Here is a 22810-nt window from a genome sequence, read left to right as displayed (position 1 = left end):
CGGACTTCTTCACCGCCACCGACACCACGCCGTCGTGCTGTCGGATTCAAGAGGAGCTACTACTTCCGCTGCCCGCTGGAACGGGGAGGTGGACGTCGTCTTCATCAACAACCGAACGTGTGACCGAGTACGGAGGTGCTGCCCGTTCGTGGCGCCGGAACCGATCGTGATCAAGATCTTCTACGCGCTTTTGCAAGCGGCAAGTGAACGTCTACCGCAGCAACAAGAGCCTCATCTTGTAGGCTTTGGAATCTCTTCAAGGGTGAGACTCGATACCCCCTCGTTGCTACCGTCTTCTAGATTGCATCTTGGCTTGGATTGCGTGTTCGCGGTAGGAAAATTTTTGTTTTCTATGCAACGTTATCCTACAGTAACCTGTACGTACCTCTTGGTACCCATATATATATCGAGGTAGGCCACGCCTCAGAGCGTTGAGCCAATCCCACCCAAACCAACCTGTGTCTCTACGTTTAACATGGTATCAGACTAGGTCAACGAATCCTACCCTAGCCGCCGCCCCCTCTCATCTGCCGCCGCCGCCGCTCACCCTCTCCGGCCGCCGTCATGACTGAGTCCGGGGCCTCGGCTTCCACCTCGCCCGCGCTCCCCGCCACCGTCCCTGCATCGACGGCACCTCTCATCCCGCCGTCGCTGGCGGCTCTGCTCGCCAACACCGCCACCAGCCAGATGGCTCCATCGGCGCTCTCGTCACGCCCCCTGCACCTTGGCACTGCGGCGTTCTCTGGCGGATTCTTCCCGCCGCCGCCGGTTCCATCGGCGCCGTCGCCATCCTTCCCGCCTCCGCCACCATCGTTCGCGCCTTCGGCCCCCCTGGTGCCCTACACGGCGCTTCCGACCAATCTGTCTGGCCCGCCGATCCCGCAATTACCAGGGTTTGCTGCGGCGCCCCAGGATGCTCAGGTTCCGCCGCACGTCACAGCGGTGCCTGATGCCCCGGCCCCTGCCGATGCTGCCGCTGTCCCGACTGCTCAACAACTGGCGAATCTCATCACCGTACGCCTCACGCAGGACAACTACCTGTACTGGCGGGCTCAGATCCTGCCGCTCCTCCACAGCCGCTATCTCGATGGCTACGTCGATGGAAGCTTCGCCTGCCCGCCACGCACGGTCGCGGCGTTTCTCGCGGATGGGACGCGGGTGGCTGTGCCGAACCCTCTTCACCGTACACGGGTTGCCCGGGACCAGGCCATAGTCTCCGCGTTGCAGTCGTCCTTGACGGAGAGTGTTGCCGGCCTGGTTCTCTTCGCCTCGTCCTCCTTTGACATATGGAGCACACTCGAGCACACGTTCTCGCAGCAGTCTACTGCTCGCGGCACGGCTATTCGGCGTCAACTCGGTGATTGCAAGAAGCTCGACTCCTCGGCGCATGACTACTTCAACAAGGTGAAGACCCTCTCGGACACACTGACGTCCATTGGGCAGCCGCTTCGCGATGAGGAGTTCACGGAGTACGTTCTTCATGGCCTCGACAGCGACTACGACAACCTCGTCGAGCACGTCAACGGCCGGGACACTCCGATCAAGCAGCGGGATCTCTACTCCCGCCTGATTTACACCGAGCGTCGCATCGAGGAACGCCGTACCACTCCGATCACGGATCATGCCGCTGCACATGCAGCGCACCGTGGCGCTCCTAGTGCAAGCTGCACGCCTGCGCCTGCGCCTCGCCCGCCATCTGGTCCGCCCACTGGAGGAGGCGGACAGTGGCAACCGCGCGCTCCTGCTCCGCCAAACACCGGCGCTCGCCCTCGCCCCACCTGCCAGCTGTGCGGTATTCAGGGCCATATGGCGTCCAAGTGTCACCGCCGGTTCAAACGTGACTTCCTCGGCATCGGCAACGACGGTCGTGGTAACGAGAAGCAGGCCGCCATCGCCGACAGCTACTCGGGCAACTCCTCGGGCTATACGCCATCTTACTCAGTTGATCCCACCTGGTACTTCGACACCGGTGCGACGGATCACATGACTAGTGAGATGGCTAAGCTCAACTCGCAGGAGCCCTACCGTGGGCATGACAAGGTCCGCACCGCCGATGGTTCAGGTATGCCCATCACTCATGTTGGCCGGGCATCTCTCCTTTCTAGCACCTCCCGTAGACTCCATCTTCGTAATGTTCTTTGTGTTCCACATGTTACTCGCAATCTATTATCCGTTCGTAAGTTTACTTATGATAATGATGTTTTTTGTGAGTTTCATCCCTTTCATCTTCTCATTAAGGATCGAGTCACACGGGAGGTTCCGCTAGAGGTCGGGTCCATCGGGGCCTCTATGCGGCCGGAGGCGCCGGCGTCTGGGTCACCCGACCCGGAGGTCTTCAGTGGTGTGCGCGTGTCCTCGGCTCATTGGCATGCGCGGCATGGTCATCCTGCATCTCCCATAGTTAGCCATGTCATCAATCGTCATGAGCTTCCTACATCATCTAGTAATAAACCCTTAGCAGTTTGTGATGCTTGTCAGCAGGGAAAGAGTCATCAACAACCTTTTGTTTCTTCTACTCGTATTGTTACGAACCCACTTGAACTTATTTATTCGGATGTATGGGGCCCTGCCCAAACCTCTGTCAGTGGTCATAAGTATTATGTCAGTTTCATTGATGCTTACAGTCGATTTACTTGGCTGTACTTACTTAAGAGCAAAGCTGATGTGTTTAATGTTTTCTTGCAATTTCAACTGCATGTAGAACGCCTTCTCAAGCACAAGATCATTCATGTTCAGTCGGATTGGGGGGGCGAATATCGCAATCTCAACACCTTCTTTAACAAACTTGGGATTTCACATCGTGTTTCTTGTCCTCATACACATCAGCAGAACGGTGCGGTTGAACGCAAGCACCGTCACATAGTCGAAACTGGCCTTACTCTTCCGGCACATGCATCCGTACCTTTTCGGTTTTGGAGTGATGCTTTCTCCATCGCTTGCTTCTTGATCAACAGATCTCCCACTAGAGTCCTACACATGAAAACACCTCTTGAACTATTGTTTAAGGAAATCCCTGACTATACGTTCTTCAAAGTTTTTGGTTGCGCTTGTTGGCCCCACCTTAGGCCCTACAATAATCATAAGCTTGAATTTCGTTCCAAAAAGTGTGTTTTTCTTGGGTATAGTGCGCTTCACAAAGGCTACAAGTGCCTACACGTTCCTAGTAATCGTGTCTATATCTCTCGAGACGTTGTCTTTGACGAGAATCTGTTTCCCTTCTCAAATATGCCATCATCTCATTCTGTGCCACCCACAAACTCCACTCTTGTTAGTCCTGGCCAATTTGATGATGCTGCATATTCTCCTGCATTATTGCCTAACCATGGTGCAGGTACTGTTCGCGGCGCTCGCGTGGAGGTTCTGGATGCCCCCGTCGACGATCACGTCGATCGGTGCATGGCACATGCACCTGCACCACGCCCCGAGGCGCCTCCGTCGCCGCCTCTGGCGCCCAGGCCGCCATCGCCTACGCGGCCTCCCTCGCCTCCTGCGGGTGGGCCGGCGCCTGCGTCGCCCCGGCCTGGCTCCCCGTCCGCCTCGCCCCCGCCGACTGGGCCTGCGCCGCCCTGTGCGTCGCCCTGCGCGTCGCCTACGCCCTCAGCCCAAGCTGGGCTGTCTTCACCTGGGCCGTCACCAGCCTCGCCTGTGTGCTCTGCACCACCACCTGACGCTGGTTCCCCGGCCTCAGCTGCATCGACGTCGCCGTCCTCCAGCGACGCTCCTCCGCCGCCTCCAGTCAACGCCTCGCTGCGTCCCCACACTCGCAGTCGCAGTGGAATTCATCGACCCAAGACACGCACTGATGGCACTGTAGCATGGATTGCTGCTCGCTTGGCTCAAGCGCGATCGACCCAAGCTGCCGAACCCCGTCACTACCAAGCTGCGATGAGCATCCCACGACCGGCGTGCTGCCATGGACCTTGAATTTCAGGCTCTCCGTCAGAATGGCACTTGGCAGCTGGTTCCTCCTCGCTCTGGTGTCAATGTCATTGACTCCAAGTGGATTTTTAAAGTCAAAAAGCATGCTGATGGCTCTATTGAGCGGTACAAGGCTCGGCTGGTTGCAAAAGGCTTCAAGCAACGGTATGGGCTTGACTATGAGGATACGTTCAGTCCAGTAGTTAAACCCACCACTATTCGGCTGCTTCTCTCACTCGCTGTCACTCGAGGTTGGGATCTCCGTCAGATGGATGTTCAGAATGCTTTCCTTCATGGCGTCTTGGAGGAAGAGGTATACATGCGACAGCCTCCTGGTTATGTTGATTCTGCTCGCCCCCAGCACCTCTGTCGCTTGGTCAAGGCACTCTATGGCCTCAAGCAAGCACCTCGTGCATGGCATGCACGGCTTGGTGCTGCCCTACGCTCTCACGGTTTTGTGCCATCTACAGCTGACACTTCACTGTTCCTTCTTCAGCATCCAGAGGTTACCATGTATCTTCTGGTTTATGTTGATGATATTATTCTGGTTAGCTCCTCTGCTGCAGCTACGGATCGTCTCATTGTGGCTCTTGGTTCTGATTTTGCTATCAAGGATCTTGGCAAGCTACACTATTTTCTTGGGCTCGAGGTCACTTATCCCGGTGATGGCCTTGCGCTTTCACAGCGAAGTACTCGCAGGACCTGTTACGGCGTGCTCGGCATGCTTGAGTGCAAGGCTGCTACTACGCCTATGTCTTCCACCGACACTGCGTCCGCTACCGATGGTACTCTGTCGTCTGCGATGATGCTATCGAGTATCGGAGTGTTGTTGGCGGTCTCCAGTACCTTACCATCACTCGGCCTGATGTCTCCTATGCAGTTAACCGTGTCTGCCAGTACCTTCATTCACCACGGGACACTCATTGGTCTGCTGTCAAGCGCATCCTGCGCTATGTTCGTTCCACTATCACTTTTGGACTTCATCTCAGGCCGGCGCCTTCAGCTGTTCTCTCAGCTTTTAGTGATGCGGATTGGGCTGGTAACCCTGACGACAGGCGATCAACGGGGGGCCATGCAATATTCTTTGGTCCTAACTTGATCGCCTGGAGTGCACGTAAGCAAGCTACAGTGTCTCGGAGTAGTACTGAAGCTGAATACAAGGCCGTTGCCAATGCCACCGCGGAGCTCATTTGGGTTCAGTCTCTCATACGTGAGTTGAGGATTGTCCAGAGGCAGCCACCTGTCCTTTGGTGTGACAACATCGGTGCTACATACTTATCCTCAAACCCAGTATTTCATGCCCGAACGAAACACATCGAAGTTGACTATCACTTTGTCAGAGAACGAGTTGCCAAGAAGCTTCGCGGATCAGGTTTATCTCATCTAAAGATCAACTTGCTGATATCTTCACCAAACCATTGTCGCTTCCGCTGTTCACGGGATGTAGGCGCAATCTTAACTTACTGAGCACTTCAGGTCACAGTTAAGATTGAGGGAGGGTGTTAGACTGTATATCCTGTATTTGTAATCTGTAACCTGTACGTACCTCTTGGTACCCATATATATATCGAGGTAGCCCACGCCTCAGAGCGTTGAGCCAATCCCACCCAAACCAACATGTGTCTCTACGTTTAACACGGAGTCATCTCCATCGACACCACCACCATCTTCATCGCCGCTGCTGACTCCCATGATGAGGAGGGAGTAGTTCTCCCCCGAGGCTGAGGGCTCTACCGGTAGCTATGTGGTTCATCTCTCTCTTCCATGGTGTGATCTTTATGTGATCATGAGCTTTGTAATCTAGTTGAATATGTAGATGTTACTCTTGTCTATTATGCACTCTAGAGGTTACTTTAATATGAACTCCGGAGTCACTCTCCACGGTGTAATGGTGACAGTGTGCGCATCGTGTGTGATTCCTTTATGATGTTGTGGAGCTTGTTTACTCCGGCTTGAGGTGTGCTTTTGCAGCCCTACACAATGAATGGTGTTTGTTATCCAACAAAAGAGTGTTTGAGAGTAGCATTTATTTATTCAATTATGTGATCATTGTTGAGAGTGTCCACTAGTGAAAGTATGATCCCTAGGCCTTGTTTCTAAGCATTGAAACACCGTTTCCAACAAGTTCTGCTACATGTTCGCTTGCTGCCATTTTTATTTCAGATTGCAATTGCTACTTATAATCATTCGTATTACTTGTATTTCACTATCTCTTCGTCGAACTAGTGCACCTATACATCTGACAAGTGTATTGGGTGTGTTGGGGACACAAGAGACTTCTTGTATCTTAATTGCAGGGTTGCTTGAGAGGGATATCTTTGACCTCTACCTCTCTGAGTTCGATAAACCTTGGGTGATTCACTTAATGGAAACTTGCTGCTGTTCTACAAACCTCTGCTCTTGGAGGCCCAACACTGTCTACAGGAATAGAAGCACACGTAGACATCAGGAGGCCAGCTGCAACTTCTGCCGCTGGACCGTGGAGGTCTTGTTCGACGGGCAGGGCAAGATGTACCTGCACACGGGGTGGGACAAGTTCGCCCTTGACCTCGCGCTCGAGCCCGGCTGCCAGCTCACCTTCCTCTACGAGGGGGACGGCGAGATGATCGTCAAGGTGTTCGACGACACAACCTGCCGCAGACACTACCACACCGACGAATCCGGCTCGAACACCGATAGTTAGAACTTCGAGTGTTCTTTCTTTGCAGCGAATCTGGCTATGGGCCAGACGAAGCCAGTAGTGGAGGTCTATGTCTGTTCTTCCTCGGTAGAACCAACAAGGGCACCGTCTCCTCCCGCTGGATTTTCCAGTTTGGGTGATTGGGTGTGCCCTCGAATGTTCTTTCTTGGCAGCGAACATACGGAAATCAACACAACTGGTTTCTTTTTTTAAAAAAATGTTATATTTGTGTCAACCATGGTTCAAACTATGTGTTAGTTTGTGTAAACCATGTTCCAAACTATGTGTTAGTTTGTGTAAAATCATGTTTCAATATGTAATATTTGGAACTATGTTTAAATGGAGAAGAGGGAAAAAAAACAAGAAAAAAAATGCGTCACCCCGCTGGAGCCAACCCCAAACACAAATCGACGCGCGAACAAAAATGAATATTTTACCGTTCGCGGCGCGATGCAAACGAATGCACGCGAACAATAATATGCGTCGCGCCGCTAGAGATGCCCTAACAAGGGGCTTGGATGAGTGTAGCCTATGCTACGAGGTAGAGTGGTAGCAGTACGGTGCCTAGACGCCGCCAGCCTACAGGCAGCGGCCAGCGGCCAGAGATATTCATTGCTGCACTGTGTACGCTTCACTGCGTGCCATGCTGCCTCCGCAGGCTACAAACCACTCTACACACAAGAAAGAAATAAAAGAATGAAGCTAGGAGTACATACACAAGTAGCACTGCACTAGCACTTCCTACTGGATGGATCCTGCGCGAAGGAGACAACGCTGGCCGGAGTAGCCACCGGCCAGCCAGCGCTAGCCACAGCCTACGGCAAGCGAGGTACCCTGCCCTGCGTCGCCGGATCATCAACGCCCTACAGCTTTTGGACGTCCTCCTCTGGTTAACTCGATCTGAATCTGAATGCGGTTAAAACCTCAAGCTAGGGGGCCCCGGGCAATCAACAGGACGAATAGCGCAACTGCGCAAGGATAAAAGATCAACAGTGCAGTCGTTGCCTTCCTTTCTTTCCTTGGTTCTCTCTTCTGTTGAGGGAAGAAAAACACGGTATGCTTGCTGCCATCAATCCATCCATGGAACATTGGAAGTGATGGACGGGGCTTCACTGACTTTGCCTACAATAGTACCACTGTACCACGGTGACTTTGCCTATGTACGGTACTACAATGGACGCGGTTGATCCAAATTTTGAAATCAAAATTCAAACTGTTCAATTAAAAAAAAACTGTCCACTAAACAATGTATGTTCAATTAAGTATTCTAAGGGAAGTTTCGTTTTACTTGGATAGTTGGTTTATGACTTAGACGCATTTTGAGATTGAAACATAGAAAACTATCTAATTATAAACCGTGCATCTTTCCCCGTGGCGTATCCATAGGCTTATACACCGAAACATATATAATTGTTGTCTGAAATGGGTTAGAGACGGGCCAAAATGGATATAATTGATGTCTAAAATGGGTGCATCTTTCCCCGTGGCGTATCCATAGGCTTATCACGCTTGTGACGTACGATCTTGTACAAGGCATGATGGAAACTACTCCACCATCTATGACGTTTAGGCGTAGTGTAGTCGGTCCCCGTCTAAACTCTTAGGACGAATTGCTACAGAGATTAGCTTCAATCCAATTGGTTCATCGGAAAGATATATTTCATTGGGAACTTACCAAAAATGGCAAATTTTCTGTAAGATCCATGTACGAAGCGTTAATCCTACTTATTCACCCGATTTATAATAATAGGAGGATTTGGAAGCTGGGATACCACTAAAAACTTAGGTCTTTGCTTGGTACCTACGCCGTGGTGTTATCCTCACCAAAGATAACCTTGCAAAACGAAACTGGCATGGATGTAAGAAATGTATTTTCTGTCACGAAGACGAGACAATTAAACACCTCTTCTTTCAGTGCCGGTTCGCGAAAGCTATATGGTCAATCATTCAGATATTATCTAGCTTATACCCTCCCTGTAGCATTGCAAATATTTTTGGCAACTGGCTGAGGTCAGGTTTAGGAGTCTTATCAGGGTGGGAGCGTTAGCTGTTATATGGTCGCTCTGGCTACGTAGAAATGACAAAGTTTTTAATGATAAAAATTCTTCTCTCATGCAGGTAATTTATCGGTCCACGGCTACGATACATTTATGGTTGCCGCTTCAACGCTTGGAGGACCGTGACCTCTTTACGGAGAAGTCTACACGATTGGAGAATTCGGCCAAAGAGTTTATATCCACCATGGGTGGAGGCTTCCATGATATGTTTCATTTTACAGATATCTTTTGGGTTGAACTTTGTGTTTCATGTAACCATGTGCGGCTGTGTGCATCTTAGTTATGCAGATACCGGGCGTACAACTTTGAGTAATAAAGCCCCTTTTTCGAAAATAGGATTATCACACCATTCAGATTGACGCGACTACAAAGTAGTGTTTTTTTCTAAGAGTTGAAAGCTTGGCCAAGGGTCTACAGCTTGGCCAAGTGTGGAAGAATATTGTTTTGAAACTTCAGACTGCACGCTCTGTTCCAGGACTATGTTCAGTAGCACTAGTAACACAGGAGTACTAGACAAGGGAATTTGAATTAAATCAATGTAAGCGTGAAGGAGTGATTTAAGCAGAAAACGTAAGAACATGCATATAACCACATCCTCATGCTTTATCATAACAGCATAAACTGTCAAACTAATTACACCAAAAGAACAAGCCACCTGTCAGTACATAACCAGGAGAGTACTACTGTGATTAATCACTAGTTGCCTCTTGCTTCTGTTCTTCATAGGCAGAAGAACCAACAGCCAAAATGCCAAAAGTGAGAGCAGCCATGGAAACTATTCGAGCTAGCTATAATTTCATCTTCCATCCTTCTATCTGAACTTGTTGCATGCCTACAACACCACCATGACCACCCACTGTGTAAGCACCAAGCAACAGAGTCCAGTGACCATGGGAGCAGAGCGGCCTGACGACGACGATGAGGACGCCTGCAGGCTGGAGCTCGCCTCGGGCTTCCTCCCAGTCCCATCCACCCTGTCCCTGACGCCGACGCCGCTGGGCGGCTCCTGCACGTCGTCCTTGCACACGGCCACGCCGGCAGGCGCATCGTCGCCGGCGGCACTGCTGTAGCACAAGCCGGGGTTGTCCCAGGAGGCGAACCTGCTGCCCATCCTCTGGTAGAACTCGGCGGAGAACTGCAGTGCGCCGGTGAGGTTGTTGCCGTTGAGGTACATGGCGCCGATGCTGGGCATGGCGGCGAGCTTGGGCGGCACGGCGCCGGAGAGGCGGTTGTGGTCGAGCGCGAGGAACCGCAGCCTGGGCATGGCCGCCATGGACTCCGGGATGGTCCCGACCAGCCCGGCGTTGGACAGGTCGAGGGTGGCGAGGCTCGCCATCCTCTCCCAGCCGGACCATGTCAGGCTCCCTCCGAGCGGGTTGTTGGAGAGCAGCAGGTCCTGCAGCGAGGCCATCCCCTGCACGAACTCCGGGAGCCCGCCGGTGAGGCTGTTGTTCCGGAGGTCGAGCAGCGTGAGGCTCTCGAGCCCGGCCAGCTCCGGCGGGACGCGGCCGTCGAGCAGGTTGTTGCTCAGGTCCATCTTGAGCAGCCCCTTGAGCCCACCTAGCGACGGAGGCAGAGACCCGGTTAGATAGTTCTTGCTCATGTCGATGATCAGCAGCTCGTCGTGGGGGCCGTTATTACCGAGCGTCGCCGGCACCGGGCCCGACAGCCCGTTCCCGGACAGCACGAGCCGCCGCAGCCTCGCGAGCCCGCCGAGCTCCGGCGGCACGGCGCCGGTGAGGTTGTTGTCGACGACGACCAGGGACTGGAGGCCCGCCAGGCGGCCGAGGGAGGCCGGGATGGCGCCGGTCAGGCCCGGGTTCGTGCGGAACTCGAGCGTCTCCAGGCTGCCGGCGAGCTTCTCCCAGTTGGTCGCCGGGATGGGTGTGGGGTTGGTCGCCGGGAAGCAGGCGTAGAAGGAGAGGCTCTTGAGGCGGCGGAGGTCGAACAGCTGCGGGCTGAACTTGGCGTCCGGGGCGCACTGCAGCGAGTTGTCCAGCACTGGACCGATGCTCATCACTGTCGGATACCACAGCCCATTGAAGAGGTCACATGACACCCCCTGCGAGCAGAACAAAAGAAGGGATCCGATTCTTACCGAGCGCACACCCTTCCTCACGTCCTAGCGTTGCTTCACGACAATTAAGCGGGTATATTCTTTCTTTCTTTCTTTCTTTCTTTCTTTCTCTCAGAAAGAAAAACAACTTCTCAAAAAAAAAAAAAAACCCAACCCTTGCACACAAAGCACGCGCCGCCGCCGCAGCCCCCTCTCCCTCTGCCGCTCCCCTTCTCCACGCGACATCCCGATTTCACCAAAACCGCCTCAACTCCGCCCGATCCATCCTCAAATCGGATCGCCCCGAACAAGGTCGACCACCCTCCGCCGCGAGCCGCTCTACTCCGCCCCTCCTCCCACACGAACGCGCAGCAATGGACCTCGGCGAGCCCAAGATGCTGCTGCTGCTGCCGGAGTCCACCCAGATCCCTTGCCAGCGGCGGCCGTCGTGATTGCGCCGCCCTGCCGTTTACCGCGACAGTCCCAAGAGGACGCCGCCGACGAGCTCCTCGGGGACATGGTATGTTCCAACCACCGCTACCTCCCGGTCAGGAAGATTTGTTTTCCTCAGAAAACGGGCCGCCCTTCTCGCAATGGAGGGTGGGTGGGTGGGTGGGGTTCCCGACCTACTTAGGCCATCGGGAGACCATGCCGCTAACTCATCTGCTCGTCCCTCTTCTGCAGGTCACCCAGTGCTCTCACTGGTGGCGGTGCTCTGTCTTCCCCAACCACGGCCGGCCACGAGGTGCTCTCGCTCGATTGGGAAGATTTTGGTTCAGATAACGGGCAGCCTTTATGCTTCAATTTCGCTGCAATGGTTGGGGATCGATCCATGTAGTTTTTTGGCCTGCATTCTTGCATAAGTAGTGCAAGCCTGCAACAGCAAACCCTCATCTGCTTCCTTCAATGTGTGCTTTCAGGTTAATGACGCTTCCCTTGAAATTAACCGGAGCTCCTCCTAGGCTGGTGGTGCCCTCCCGCGGTGTTGGGCTAGGCTCGCCAACGACACCACGCCGCCGCTGGGGGCGGCGACTACACCACCTCTGGTGAGCTACTCGGGTTCCCTTCTTCCTTTTCTACATGCTTGCCGTTTTGCCTTTGTTCCATTTTTCTCCATTTAATTATGGTTCGCACTTGCTAGCTTTGGTTTGACTTGATCAACTGGATTAGATTCAGCAACGCCTGCAACTCAACTATAGGATTAGTTGCTTTCGTCAGTAAATGGAGCTGCCTTTAACATAAATGCTTGGTTCCGACTCAATAGTCGACGTTTACAGTCATGCTTCTTGATGCATCAGCATGTTTAGTTTTCGTTCTAATCAATGTTCCCTGCCTACTTAGTTCATGGGGAGTAGCAGCTAACTCGTCTCTGTTTTGCAGGTCACCCACTGATTGGTGGCGGTGGTATTAGAGACGACCGGCGTATTCCTCAACCACGACCAACATGAGTTGCTGGCCGCAGCCACAGCTCGCACCTGTTGCTGCTGGGGTCTCGCACCACATGTCCAACCTTTACATGCTAACTTGATCCACGACACCGGTAGGTTACTGCCTAGGTTCAAAAAGGGGCTGTCCATCTCCTTGATTTAATCCACCTTCTTGGTTGGGCGTCGATCGATGTAGTGGAGCTAGTTAGGTCTGCATTCTTGCGTAAAACACAACCCTGCACCGGCAACCTCATCTGTTTGAACGTGTTTTTCAGGTTAATGACGCGCCCATGAACCCGGAGCTCCTGCTAGGCTGGCGGTGCCCTCCCGCGGCGTTAGGCTAGGCTGGCCACAGGCACAATGCTGCTGGGGGCGATGGCCTCCCGCGGTGTTAGGCTAGGCTGCCTTCCGGCACCATGCCGCTGGTGGCGGCGACTACATCACCTCAGGTGAGCTACTCGGGTTCCCTTTTTCCCTCTTCTATTCTACATGCTCTATGGTTCACACTTGTTCGATTTTACTCCATTTAATTATGTCGCCTTAAAAAATTTGAATCTTGATTGTATATTTACTGAGGTTTGTCGGTGTTTGTATCAACATTTGCTGGTTGTTTCTTAGGCCATCAAGATGGACTTTGTGAGCAAGGTCAGGAAGATTGTTGGCAAACGTAATGTCACTACTCATCACTCTGAATAGCTTACTTTTACAGTTCATGGTGCTTGATGCATCAGCATGCTCAGATTTCTGTCTAAACCTAGAATTTGATGTGCCGCTGTTACGGTTGAGCTATATCCCATATGTTCTGTTCCATCCATCGGTGATTGGCAGAAAATGTAGGGCTCAGGATAGTGGATTATGTTCATCTAACCATATAAACTCATTTTCCTTGGTTTATATACTTCTTAATTTCTCTAATCACGTGGAAAGACCTGTGTTATACGAGATTCAAACGGAACTGAAATGTCCATTACTTCATTTGAATCGGGGTTCCAAAGAATCTAAAAATATTGGAAAAAGACGAGCTGCTAATTTGAACTCTACGTCTTTTGATAAAAGAGTTATATGCAACTCTAGATGCAAACTTAAGCGCTTGTCTAACATGATATTTTTCTTATTAATGCTGGAGATTTTCATTTACTGATTCTCTTATAAGTTGGATTACTGCCGATAATTTGTTTGCATGTGATTTGTTGGAATGCGTTTCCAGAAAATATTCTTTTTAGCTGAACTGGAAATTTAAGTGGATTAGTTGCCCTGTACTATAACTGAACTAAAGCTGAGCTCTATCCAGTGAATTCGGTGGCTTGCTGCATCATTTTACTTGCAGTGTAAAAGCTTCTATATGTGTTTTTTTGCTGTAAGTTACCAAAACTGCTGAATGTGAGTGTTAATGTTACATTCAGGTCTAATGTCCTGGGCCAGGTAATGACTTAAGTTGGACGAGATTGGAGCCCAAAAATTGTTTGCTCTACTCTTTTCTGCAATAAAGGTGTGGAAACAAAACAATTTTGAGTTTTTGTTTTGGGTTTCCATTATCTTTTACAAGATTGTCTCCAGTTTTGCGCAAGCATGTTCTGATTACCCTTTAGCTCTCCGAGAAAAGACTAAAAGATGATTTCCTGGTCTGGTCCTGCTCAAACTGCTTGCGTTTCTTCATCATTACTTAATTTCTGGAGTAAAATTTACAAGTCCACATCTAATCTAATATTATGCAATTTACTGACCTCCATTTATCCTTTTTCTTCTCTTGTTTCATCATTCAGATTGGTGCTCACCACTTTGCTGTTTGCATCAAACAAACACGTGTTGCAGGTTCACTTTGCAGAACGCGTGGACAGGGTACTTTCAGATCTTGGTGGCGTGGATGGTTGATAAGGACAAGTTTGTTGCCTTCGTCAAGGACTGCCTCGTTAAGATGGAATGACCCAATGATCTGTCTTGGCATTGATCACTAAGCAGAAGAAGAAGAAGGTTAAATCGCATCCTTGTCCATCTCCTTGTTTGGTTGATTCAACTTTTACTGTTGTCTTCTCATCCTGCCCATCTCCCTGTTTGTTTGATTCAACTCTTACTGCTTGTCTTCTCATGGAATTTGTATTGGTCTGGGTTGCAGAAGTGGAGCAAGGTGAAGGAGAAGGTGAACAACGTGCTGCTGTTTGACCAGGCCACATATGACAAGCTCACCAGCAAGCAGCTGGGGTTCAGACTCACAAACATTTTTGTAGCACTGCATGTGTTGTATGTGTCCGTCCGAGGATTGATTGTGGAAACTTCCATGCTGTGCATCAGCTTTGCCTGATGTTCGTTGTTTTGTGTCATGGAGTTTCTCCTGGAGTTGAATGGTTTGTTTGAAATGTCCCGAGTTCGCTCTGTGATCTAAATGTCCGAAAAACAATAAGGTCATGTCGAAATTCTAAACTCTTTGCTGATTATGCTTTCGTTGATTATTTAGCTGCTCTAAAACTTTTGTTTCTAGAAGAAAATACTTCAATTTCCTGGTTTTACTTGACCAATCTATGCTAGCCACTAGACTAGCTAGCTTCAAATTTGATCGAGAGTTCATTTTCCTTGGCTAGCTTTATAAAAAGTCAACCCATTTGAAGCTTCGGCCAAGACTCGCCACCCAACAGCGGAGGCTCCGGTTATCCTAACCCCTTCCGTCTTGTATCTTTAGTACTCCCTCCGATTCATATTAATTGACTTCAATATGGATGTATCTAGAACTAAAATGTGTCTAGATACATCCACATTAGAGTCAATTAATATGGACCGGAGTAGTAGTATTGTTCCATGTAAACATATATCCAAATACGGAGGAGGACCCAGGCCCACAAACCACCCAGCTTGATGCATGCCCAAATTACAGCTATCCTTAATCAGAATCTCTCTCCCCCGATTCGAGCGGCTGCATTCCTGGAATCGGTCAACGTTACTTATCCTGAAAATAAAGAGAATTCCAATTTTGAAATCAGCTGACACAAAATTTATTGCTACCAACTAGAATTACCAAATTCAACTCACGCAAGCAGGGTCGGTAATGCAAAATGGCAACCCTTTGATTCATTTATGCAGTATTTTTTTCAGCACGATTACTTTTTATATTCCAGTGGAGACTCCTTTTCAGCATTTTTTGGTGGGATCCTTCATTATTAAATGAACCAAAACCTACGGCAGGTAAACACATTCGATTGCAAGATAAAGCAGCCCTCAATATCAATGACACAAGTAGTAATAATGGATTAACAACACAAGAACACACCTACATCGCTGATATAGGCGGGAAGACATCCTATTTTAACATCTGGTTAATAATCTTGTGGAGCTAACTGTCGCTCGTCAAATGTTGGGCGGGGTCCCGTAATCGACAATCACTAATTACCGTCCCACCTACTAATCTAATATAAGGTACATCATGTGACAACACCGGGATTCTACCTGCCCGCTACTTGAAGGACCAACTCATCCACCAAACCGATTTTATTGCGTGTACTGCTAGACACATGGGTATAGCTATATTATGTCTATTTCTCCCAATTACTACCTCCATCCCAAGATTTAAGGATTCTTTTAGAAAGTCAGACTATGTGAAGTTTGACCAAGATTTTATCAAAACCCGTTAACATGCAAAATATAAAATCAATATCAATAAAATAGATAATGAAATATATGTATTGATAGATTCTTCTAAGAGTTTGGTCAAACAACCACATTAAATACGAGTAGATTAACCTTCACCCCTTATTTACCGAGACCACCCAAGCCCGGGAGTGCATCGTCCGTGTTCGTTTCTTATTGATGTTTTCTTGCCCACATTTGCATTTCTTTAATGTTTCGAAAATGCTTTGGGTTTTCCATTAACGCCGGCACAGAGAGCTAGGCGCGACGAGACGTGTCGCCGCGCCTCTGTGGAAACAACACTATCGCTACGCGCCAATAACTTCCATCGCGAGGTAGGCGACGCTTGGGCGTCGTTCGTGTGTCAATGACGTGTCGGGTCCGCCACTCCCCGCCTCACTTCGCGCTCTGTCCAACGCGCCCGAAGTGTCCCCTGTGGAGCGGGGACGTCCTCTGGGTGCTGGACAGCGTATTGGGCCGCCAGGCGGAAAAGGCTTTTCGGGCGCGCAACTAGGGCGATAAAATGTCCGACGCGCCCAAAAACCTTTGGGGGCAGCTTTGGGAGACGCGAATGAAGATACTGTTAGTACCGATGGTTGTATCATCTAGATAGAGGTTACACACATGCTTTAGCCTCAAATCTCCTAGGCACCAGGACCCACGTCGCTTCAACACTATAGTGATGTGTGTTTTTCATCACTGAGCGGGATTCGGTCGTGCCAAGCCAGATAAAGGACATATGACCCCTTGAAATTTGAGACAAATTTTAACCATGAAAATATAACATATAAATATAAGTTTCATAAATTATACTGCTGGATCGTATTTGAAATAAGTTTTCCCATAGTTTATTTCATGTGGCAAATAAATTATATTTTGTTAGTTTATTCTATGGTTAAAGCTAGGCTTATATTTCGAGAGGGCTTTATGATTAGTACTAAGGCTGGTACCAATGCATCACCCCACTATAGCCTCGCCACGTCAGCTTTTACCCCACTCTCACCCCACTCTCACCCCACTCTCACCCCACGGTGCCAGTGCACGGGCTATAGTGCCAGCTCTCACTTCTCTCTCCTCCCTATCGCCCCCACTAGCACCGTATCGCCTCCCTCTCGCCCCGCTCTCGCCTCCAACACGGGCTATAGGCGGGCTGTACCGCCCACTACCGCCGGGCGGTGGATCCACCGCCCGCCGCTAGCGTCTCGCCCGCCTCTCGCCTCCCTCTCGCCCCGACGCGGGCGGTACCGCCCCGCCTCCAGCCCGCGTTGGCACCAGCCTAATACTGGTAACTTTTGCAGCTAGCTCTATATAGCTCTATCTAGCTCGCTCGTAGAACATGAAGCATCCATGGGTGAAAACCACCAAGCATGACTAAACACATGCAAGCTAGCGCAGAGCTAGCTGTAGGGATCGACCTAGCTAGTGCGAGCTACACCACCAGATGTCTCTCCTGTTGAACCTCCACGAGCTTTTGACCTCCTTCTCCCACGAGGCGTTTTGCTGCATACTTCCTCCGTTTCCAAGCATTAAGGCATAAATTCGCGGGCGCCTGGATTAAGCAGCGTCTCAGACTATATTTTCTTTTTAGTTTTGCCTTTCTTTCTCTTCCATTTGCATCAGTAAAGGAAAATCCATATTTACTCGCTTTCAACCCAGCTATGACCCGGAGCCGCCGCCACCCTATACCTCGCGGTGCCGCCGCCTCACCCCCCAAACATAGCATCGCCACCACCCGCGGCTCGCCACGATCCGTTGCCGTGCTCCTCGAAGCTCGCCACGCTAAGCCGTCATCCCATCCACCCTCAAGCTACGGTACACCGGAGTCATGATCGTCATGTAGTTGCTCTACGCATTGGTGCCTCTCGATATCGACACGAGACATCGAGGCTCGTGGTTCTGCTTTTCCGTCACACCTGTGTTGACGGTGGGATGGGGAAGCCGGCGGAGGTGTTCTGCCACCTTCTCGATGGTGCTGCCACTTGCATGGTTCCTTTCGACGTGATACGGGGACGCCGCTCCCTGATCAATCAATCGCCAAGGCTTGCTCCAGCTCGAGGCGCATGGGAGGAGAATGAAGTATAGGGATGGGGTCATGGGGATTGAGGGATACGGTAGTATTAAAAAAAAGGGGACCTGCACCAAATGCCTTGTTCTTTGACAAAAATCTGGAAATTTATACGTCCTAAGCATATGGATGGAGAAGGTATACTGCATCATTCATACTACTCCATTGTGCCCGCCCCACCGTCGATGGCGAAGGCTGCGACGCCAAAGCTGAAGCACCTGATTGATGCTTGAATTAGGAAAAAATGTAAATGATCGATAACAAGAAGAAATAGCTCATTTTTATGCTAAGCTAGCATGTTGCGCGATGGGAAGATTGAAGGAATATAGCTAGCTGCTAACAAATACGAGTAACAAATAGATACGTGATCGAAGCACTGAATCTAGGCAATGCACGTGCATGAGATTCATTTAGGATTATGCATGAGTGATCGAAGAGAAGAGGATTAAGTACGAACCAAGCACGCGGGTCAGCTTAATTTGGATGCGTACGTACAGCTCAGCTTTTGGTAACTTACGATGGAAGCCCAAAACGACAGCGCCAAATTAAATACGCACTACAGCGGGATTCGGGAAGTCGTTTAAATTACGTGACTTTCTCTTCCTTTCTTCACTTCCAAAGGCCAAAGTGCACGCACGTACTCCCTCTCTTCTTAAGAAATACTATCAACGAGGAACAGAGCCATTTTGAAGTGCTAGTAGCTAATTAATTAAGAACGTTTCATCCAAGCCATAACCATCGCCCTAATTTCTACCATTACACAAACAATGCACGTAATAATAACTACCATTACACCTTGACAAGTATTAGTATATTACATAATTAAACAAAGCAGCACCTCGGCGGCTCCGCTCCGCCGCTGCCCAGCCGCTGGTCTCGTGCTCCTCTCTTTGATGCACTTGTCGGCGATGATTCCCTGTGCTCGTCTTGTGTTGCACTTGTCGAAACATCAACACACATCAGATGAACCACATCACACGAGCTGGAACAAACAACACAAAGAGGACACAACCGACCATTGGCTCCTCCAAAAAGATTCCTCCCTCTCTTCCTCATTTTCCTTTTCTCCTTGTCTCTTCTAGCAGTAGGCGTCTAACGCCACATCCTCTCCTCTCTGCCACTACTAGCATTGTCAGCACACCACACCATCGTCGAACCGGCGGCACCGTGGTTGGTATATTTGAAAAACGCGACAACTATCCTAGAACAATATTGTTAGGGGTGTGGGTGCACTGGCGCCAGCTGAAGCTCATATGCATGGTCGAGGTGGACAAGGAGATTAAGGTAGGGCGAGGTGGTGATGTATCGACTCTTTGGATGGTAGTTATGCATCAATTCATCTTGGACTTATGGAACAATCAAGTTTGTACTTCAAATCCAACTCGCGCGACCAATCTACCGTGGATCGGCCTTCTCATGACAACCTCAACCGTCCAAAGGCCGCCTATCCAACGCTAAGAAGTTTATCTCACCCCCAAGCTAGAGGGAAACAAAATTGGGTGACATAACAACCCTAAGCCTATAGCGCGACATTCCGAAGGAAACAAATGTCCACCATGAGTCCACGACGACGAAGCGTTCCTGCCAGCTCTTGTCATCCACATCATCCTAGGAAAAGGAACGTTGGGCGCGCCTGAGGGGGAAAGTCAGAATAAGAAAAGTCGTACACCTTTTGCGCATCGGGGGGTGGTGCGCGGTTGTGAGACCCATATATGTTGGTCACGGCTAGATTGCACATGTCCCTAATTTGGCGGTCTAGCTGCTAGGGTTCTAGGCGCCCTGATGTCGCTGAGGAGGAGATGCTAGTTATTATTTCAAGATGGTAACTCCATAATATGTCGACGTATTTGATATAGAGGCTTATAGGAACATGGATTATAGCCAAAAGTATCTGAAAATACACTTAGAAAATTTAGTCAAATGTTATACTCACTCGCCATTGTGGAGCTATCCAGTTATATGCCGAGTTTCTCCCTAGCACCTGCTAGATCCTCCCTTGTTGCGCCGGTAGGGATCAAAATATATAGTGAGGTGGAGGATAAGGTTATTACAAATAGAGACTTCACATTGAAATCCCAATGTATATACATAACACATGACAAGTACACTAAGGCCAATGGGTTGACGGTTCACCTGTGTTATAATTAAGAAAAGTATAAAACAAAGTGGTCGTGTTTGTGGTGCTGGCGGGTAATCTGACCGCGATCACAAAATAACACTCCATTCTTCCCAAATTAGGATGCATATTAGTTTCGTTCAAAGTAATTAGGATGCACCTCAATTGGTTAATCAAATGGAGCACGCATGGGTACAAGAGAAAAGAGGATAGCGGTGACCTGAGGCTGCCGCAAAACCCATCCAGGTTTTTGTCCCCTCGCTAGTAACGATGTCGGCCTCTCCTCCTCTAGTTGGGATGGTGAGATGGTGGCCGCTCTATCCTTGATTCAGTAGTGTGTCTAGCGTCGACGGAGGGCGTGTGCACTTATGTGTCTGCCGGATCTCCTGAGGTTCGGTCAGTTTTCCTATTCATTGGTGTGGTTTTAGGTAAGTCTCTTCCGATCTATACATATCATCATTGGCAATATGTGTTGCTCTGTTGCGCTGGTCCTTTAGGGCCTTAACGCGATAAATTTTAGTCTGTCTACTGCAACAAGGTCTAGTATGACAAACTTAGCCCACTACGGTGATGAAGGGTCGAGGACGACATCGTGCCTTTGGCTCGCGCTAGTGTTTCTAGTCATCTCCAGGTGGTTCAAAGACTTGTAAAATATATTACTTTTGGGACTCCGTATTGATGTTGATGATTATTTGTAAAAAAAAAATTAAGAGGGAGGACCACCCAGCCTACAACAACTATAGATCGAAGTATCATTGTGCCCAAACTGACTCATTAGTTGTTTCATATATTTACGTATGGAAAAAGAGAGATCAAGTGAAGAACATATACATACCTAGCTAACTAATCAGATTGGAGACGATGGTACAAAAAAAGTCACCAAGCTATATGGAAAAATAGCCAGCGATCATGTCCGACCGAAGGAACATACCCACCTGGTAGATGCATCCCTGCGTCAATCATCTGATCCATCTTGCGGCTGAATAGGAAGAGGGAACACAGGCGACAATCTCTCCAAGATTAAAGCGACAAGCCAATCAAAGCAAATCAGAACTAATCCCGTGACTGCCGCTGACACTTGATTCCTGCTCCCAGGCAGCAAGTCCCTGTCCCGGTGATCCGATGGCTGCTGCTTCTTCTCGCGCCCGTCACAAGGATCGCGTTCCCATCCGTCGTCTCTCCGCATTTTCAGATGTTCCTCCTTCGTCGCAGCTGCCCGCGATGGCGCTCTATAAATCCCCCATGTCGCTCTGCGCTTCATCCTCCAATATCACCTCTTTCCTTCTCCAAGACCTCACGGCCTCATCTAAAAAAAAAAGAACTCACGGCCTCCACCACAATTTCCATCATCTTCGGCTCGAGAATCTCCTGTAGTACTGGTCATTCACGTTTTCCGGCGAGATAATCCGGCGGAGGCTGGATCACCGCAGTGCACGTCATGGTGAGCAAAGGCCATTCTGGGCGGATAAGACACAGGCATGCTGCTTAGGAACTCTTTGTTTTCTTGATCTAATTCTTCAGTATAATCGTGGTGGTGTCATACAGACTTGTTATGTCTATTCTAGGTATTGAGTACGTCTTGTGGACTCGTGGTGCAGAGATTGAAGACACGGTCCTAGCAGTCGGAGGCACAAAGGCATATATATGCCTGCCCTCGATGCCGTCGGCGACTTGCTAAGCAGGGTACGTAAGGCTATTCCTTCTTAATTATTAATATCTGATCTTCTGTTGTTGGTCTTTTTCTGCATTGTTTCTCTTAATTTTTTACTGTTGACTTGGTAGGATCTTTTGAGGTTCAGCTAGGTACGTAGGAGATGACAGAGATATTCTAAATGGAGCTTCATGAGGCATCAGTATATAGCTAGGAACAAGTGGGAAATTGTAATGTTTTAGAATAAATTTTTTTGGTTTACTAGTAGTACAAATCGATCTTTGTAAAATTCTAACAACATGTTCAGTTCCCAATACCAATTCATGTGTGTAAAGGCGCTAGCTCTGGCACAAATGTTGCAGTCAAACCATTTTATTGGGCACTTCGGGGTTATGATTCAGTCTTTATTCTGCGCACGTACTAGTGTATCCTAAACATAGGCAGGCCATCTTTATTACCAATTTTAATGATGGACAAGATGAACAGCTAACTGAACTTTCATGCGTCTCTGTAAAATTTGCAACTCTGTACCTGGTTGTCTTGGTGTTGCTGCTTTGGTAGTAAAAGAAAAAAACGAACCCGCTGTTGGGCCACGAGAGAAGAGGTCCACCGGCCCACTCAACCCTCTCATTCTCTCACTTCTCGCAGACAATCTCAAATCCCTCCGCCGCCGCTCGTCACCCCCAACTCCGATACTTCATCCCCTCCTCACATCTGCCCTCGTTCCTCCCCCACTAGCCCCACCCGCATCAGGTCAACCAACACCCATCAAGACTCGTTGATGGGAGACGCGGCGCCGCCCAGGATCCATGGCATCGCGCCCGGCTTGTTCGTTGGTGCGGTGCCGCCGAACTCGCCTTGTTGCATCACTCGTATGGTCGAGGCGATTCGGTCCGTCTGTCTTCACGTCGGCGAGATGTACGGTATCGGCCACGAGGACGCGCCAGCGGCTGTGACGTGAGCCATGGAGATTCTTGCTCCGTCGCACGCTGCGAGGATGGAGTTTGCCTGAGGCCTCAGTCTCACTACCGATGGAATTTTACTACTACAACATCAACATACTCCGCCATGGAGTATGGTTTTCTCTGCCGTTGTAGTTGACTTAACCATGTGTCTTTCAGACCTACTTGTATAGCTTGGATGAGAATGTTTTGTGATAGCGTACTATGTGATGATGTGTATGGACTATGGCACAACCACTAGCTTGCTTGGTAGCTGTTACTCA

General features: G+C 49.7%; 1 protein-coding gene and 1 long non-coding RNA gene across 6 annotated transcripts; one reads left to right on the top strand and one right to left on the bottom strand.

Annotated features, from left to right (window-relative positions):
* Positions 1-9487: 9487 nt before the first annotated feature.
* On the bottom strand, positions 9488-10723 carry LOC124664173 (piriformospora indica-insensitive protein 2-like; the record flags this gene model as incomplete). The annotated part of the gene is made up of 2 exons (XM_047201750.1): positions 9488-10215; positions 10297-10723. Coding segments are annotated over 2 exons (1155 nt in total), but the record flags the coding sequence as incomplete, so codon positions are not given.
* Positions 10724-10949: 226 nt separating this feature from the next.
* LOC124668015 lies at positions 10950-14556 on the top strand. Of its 5 annotated transcripts, none has more exons than XR_006991520.1 (8): positions 10950-11231; positions 11396-11528; positions 11632-11757; positions 12092-12251; positions 12414-12587; positions 12757-12805; positions 13951-14109; positions 14252-14556. It is a non-coding gene; the product is annotated as an uncharacterized LOC124668015 (long non-coding RNA). The 5 variants fall into 5 exon arrangements; XR_006991522.1 differs by having other exon boundaries at positions 13902-14109; XR_006991524.1 differs by lacking the exon at positions 12757-12805.
* The last annotated feature ends 8254 nt before the right edge of the window (positions 14557-22810 follow it).

The sequence above is a fragment of the Lolium rigidum genome, chromosome 6 (assembly GCF_022539505.1).
Source record: "Lolium rigidum isolate FL_2022 chromosome 6, APGP_CSIRO_Lrig_0.1, whole genome shotgun sequence".
NCBI classification, from domain to species: Eukaryota; Viridiplantae; Streptophyta; class Magnoliopsida; order Poales; family Poaceae; genus Lolium; species Lolium rigidum.
Note: the sequence above shows the minus strand (reverse complement) of the source record. Positions and strands in the feature narration are given on the sequence as shown.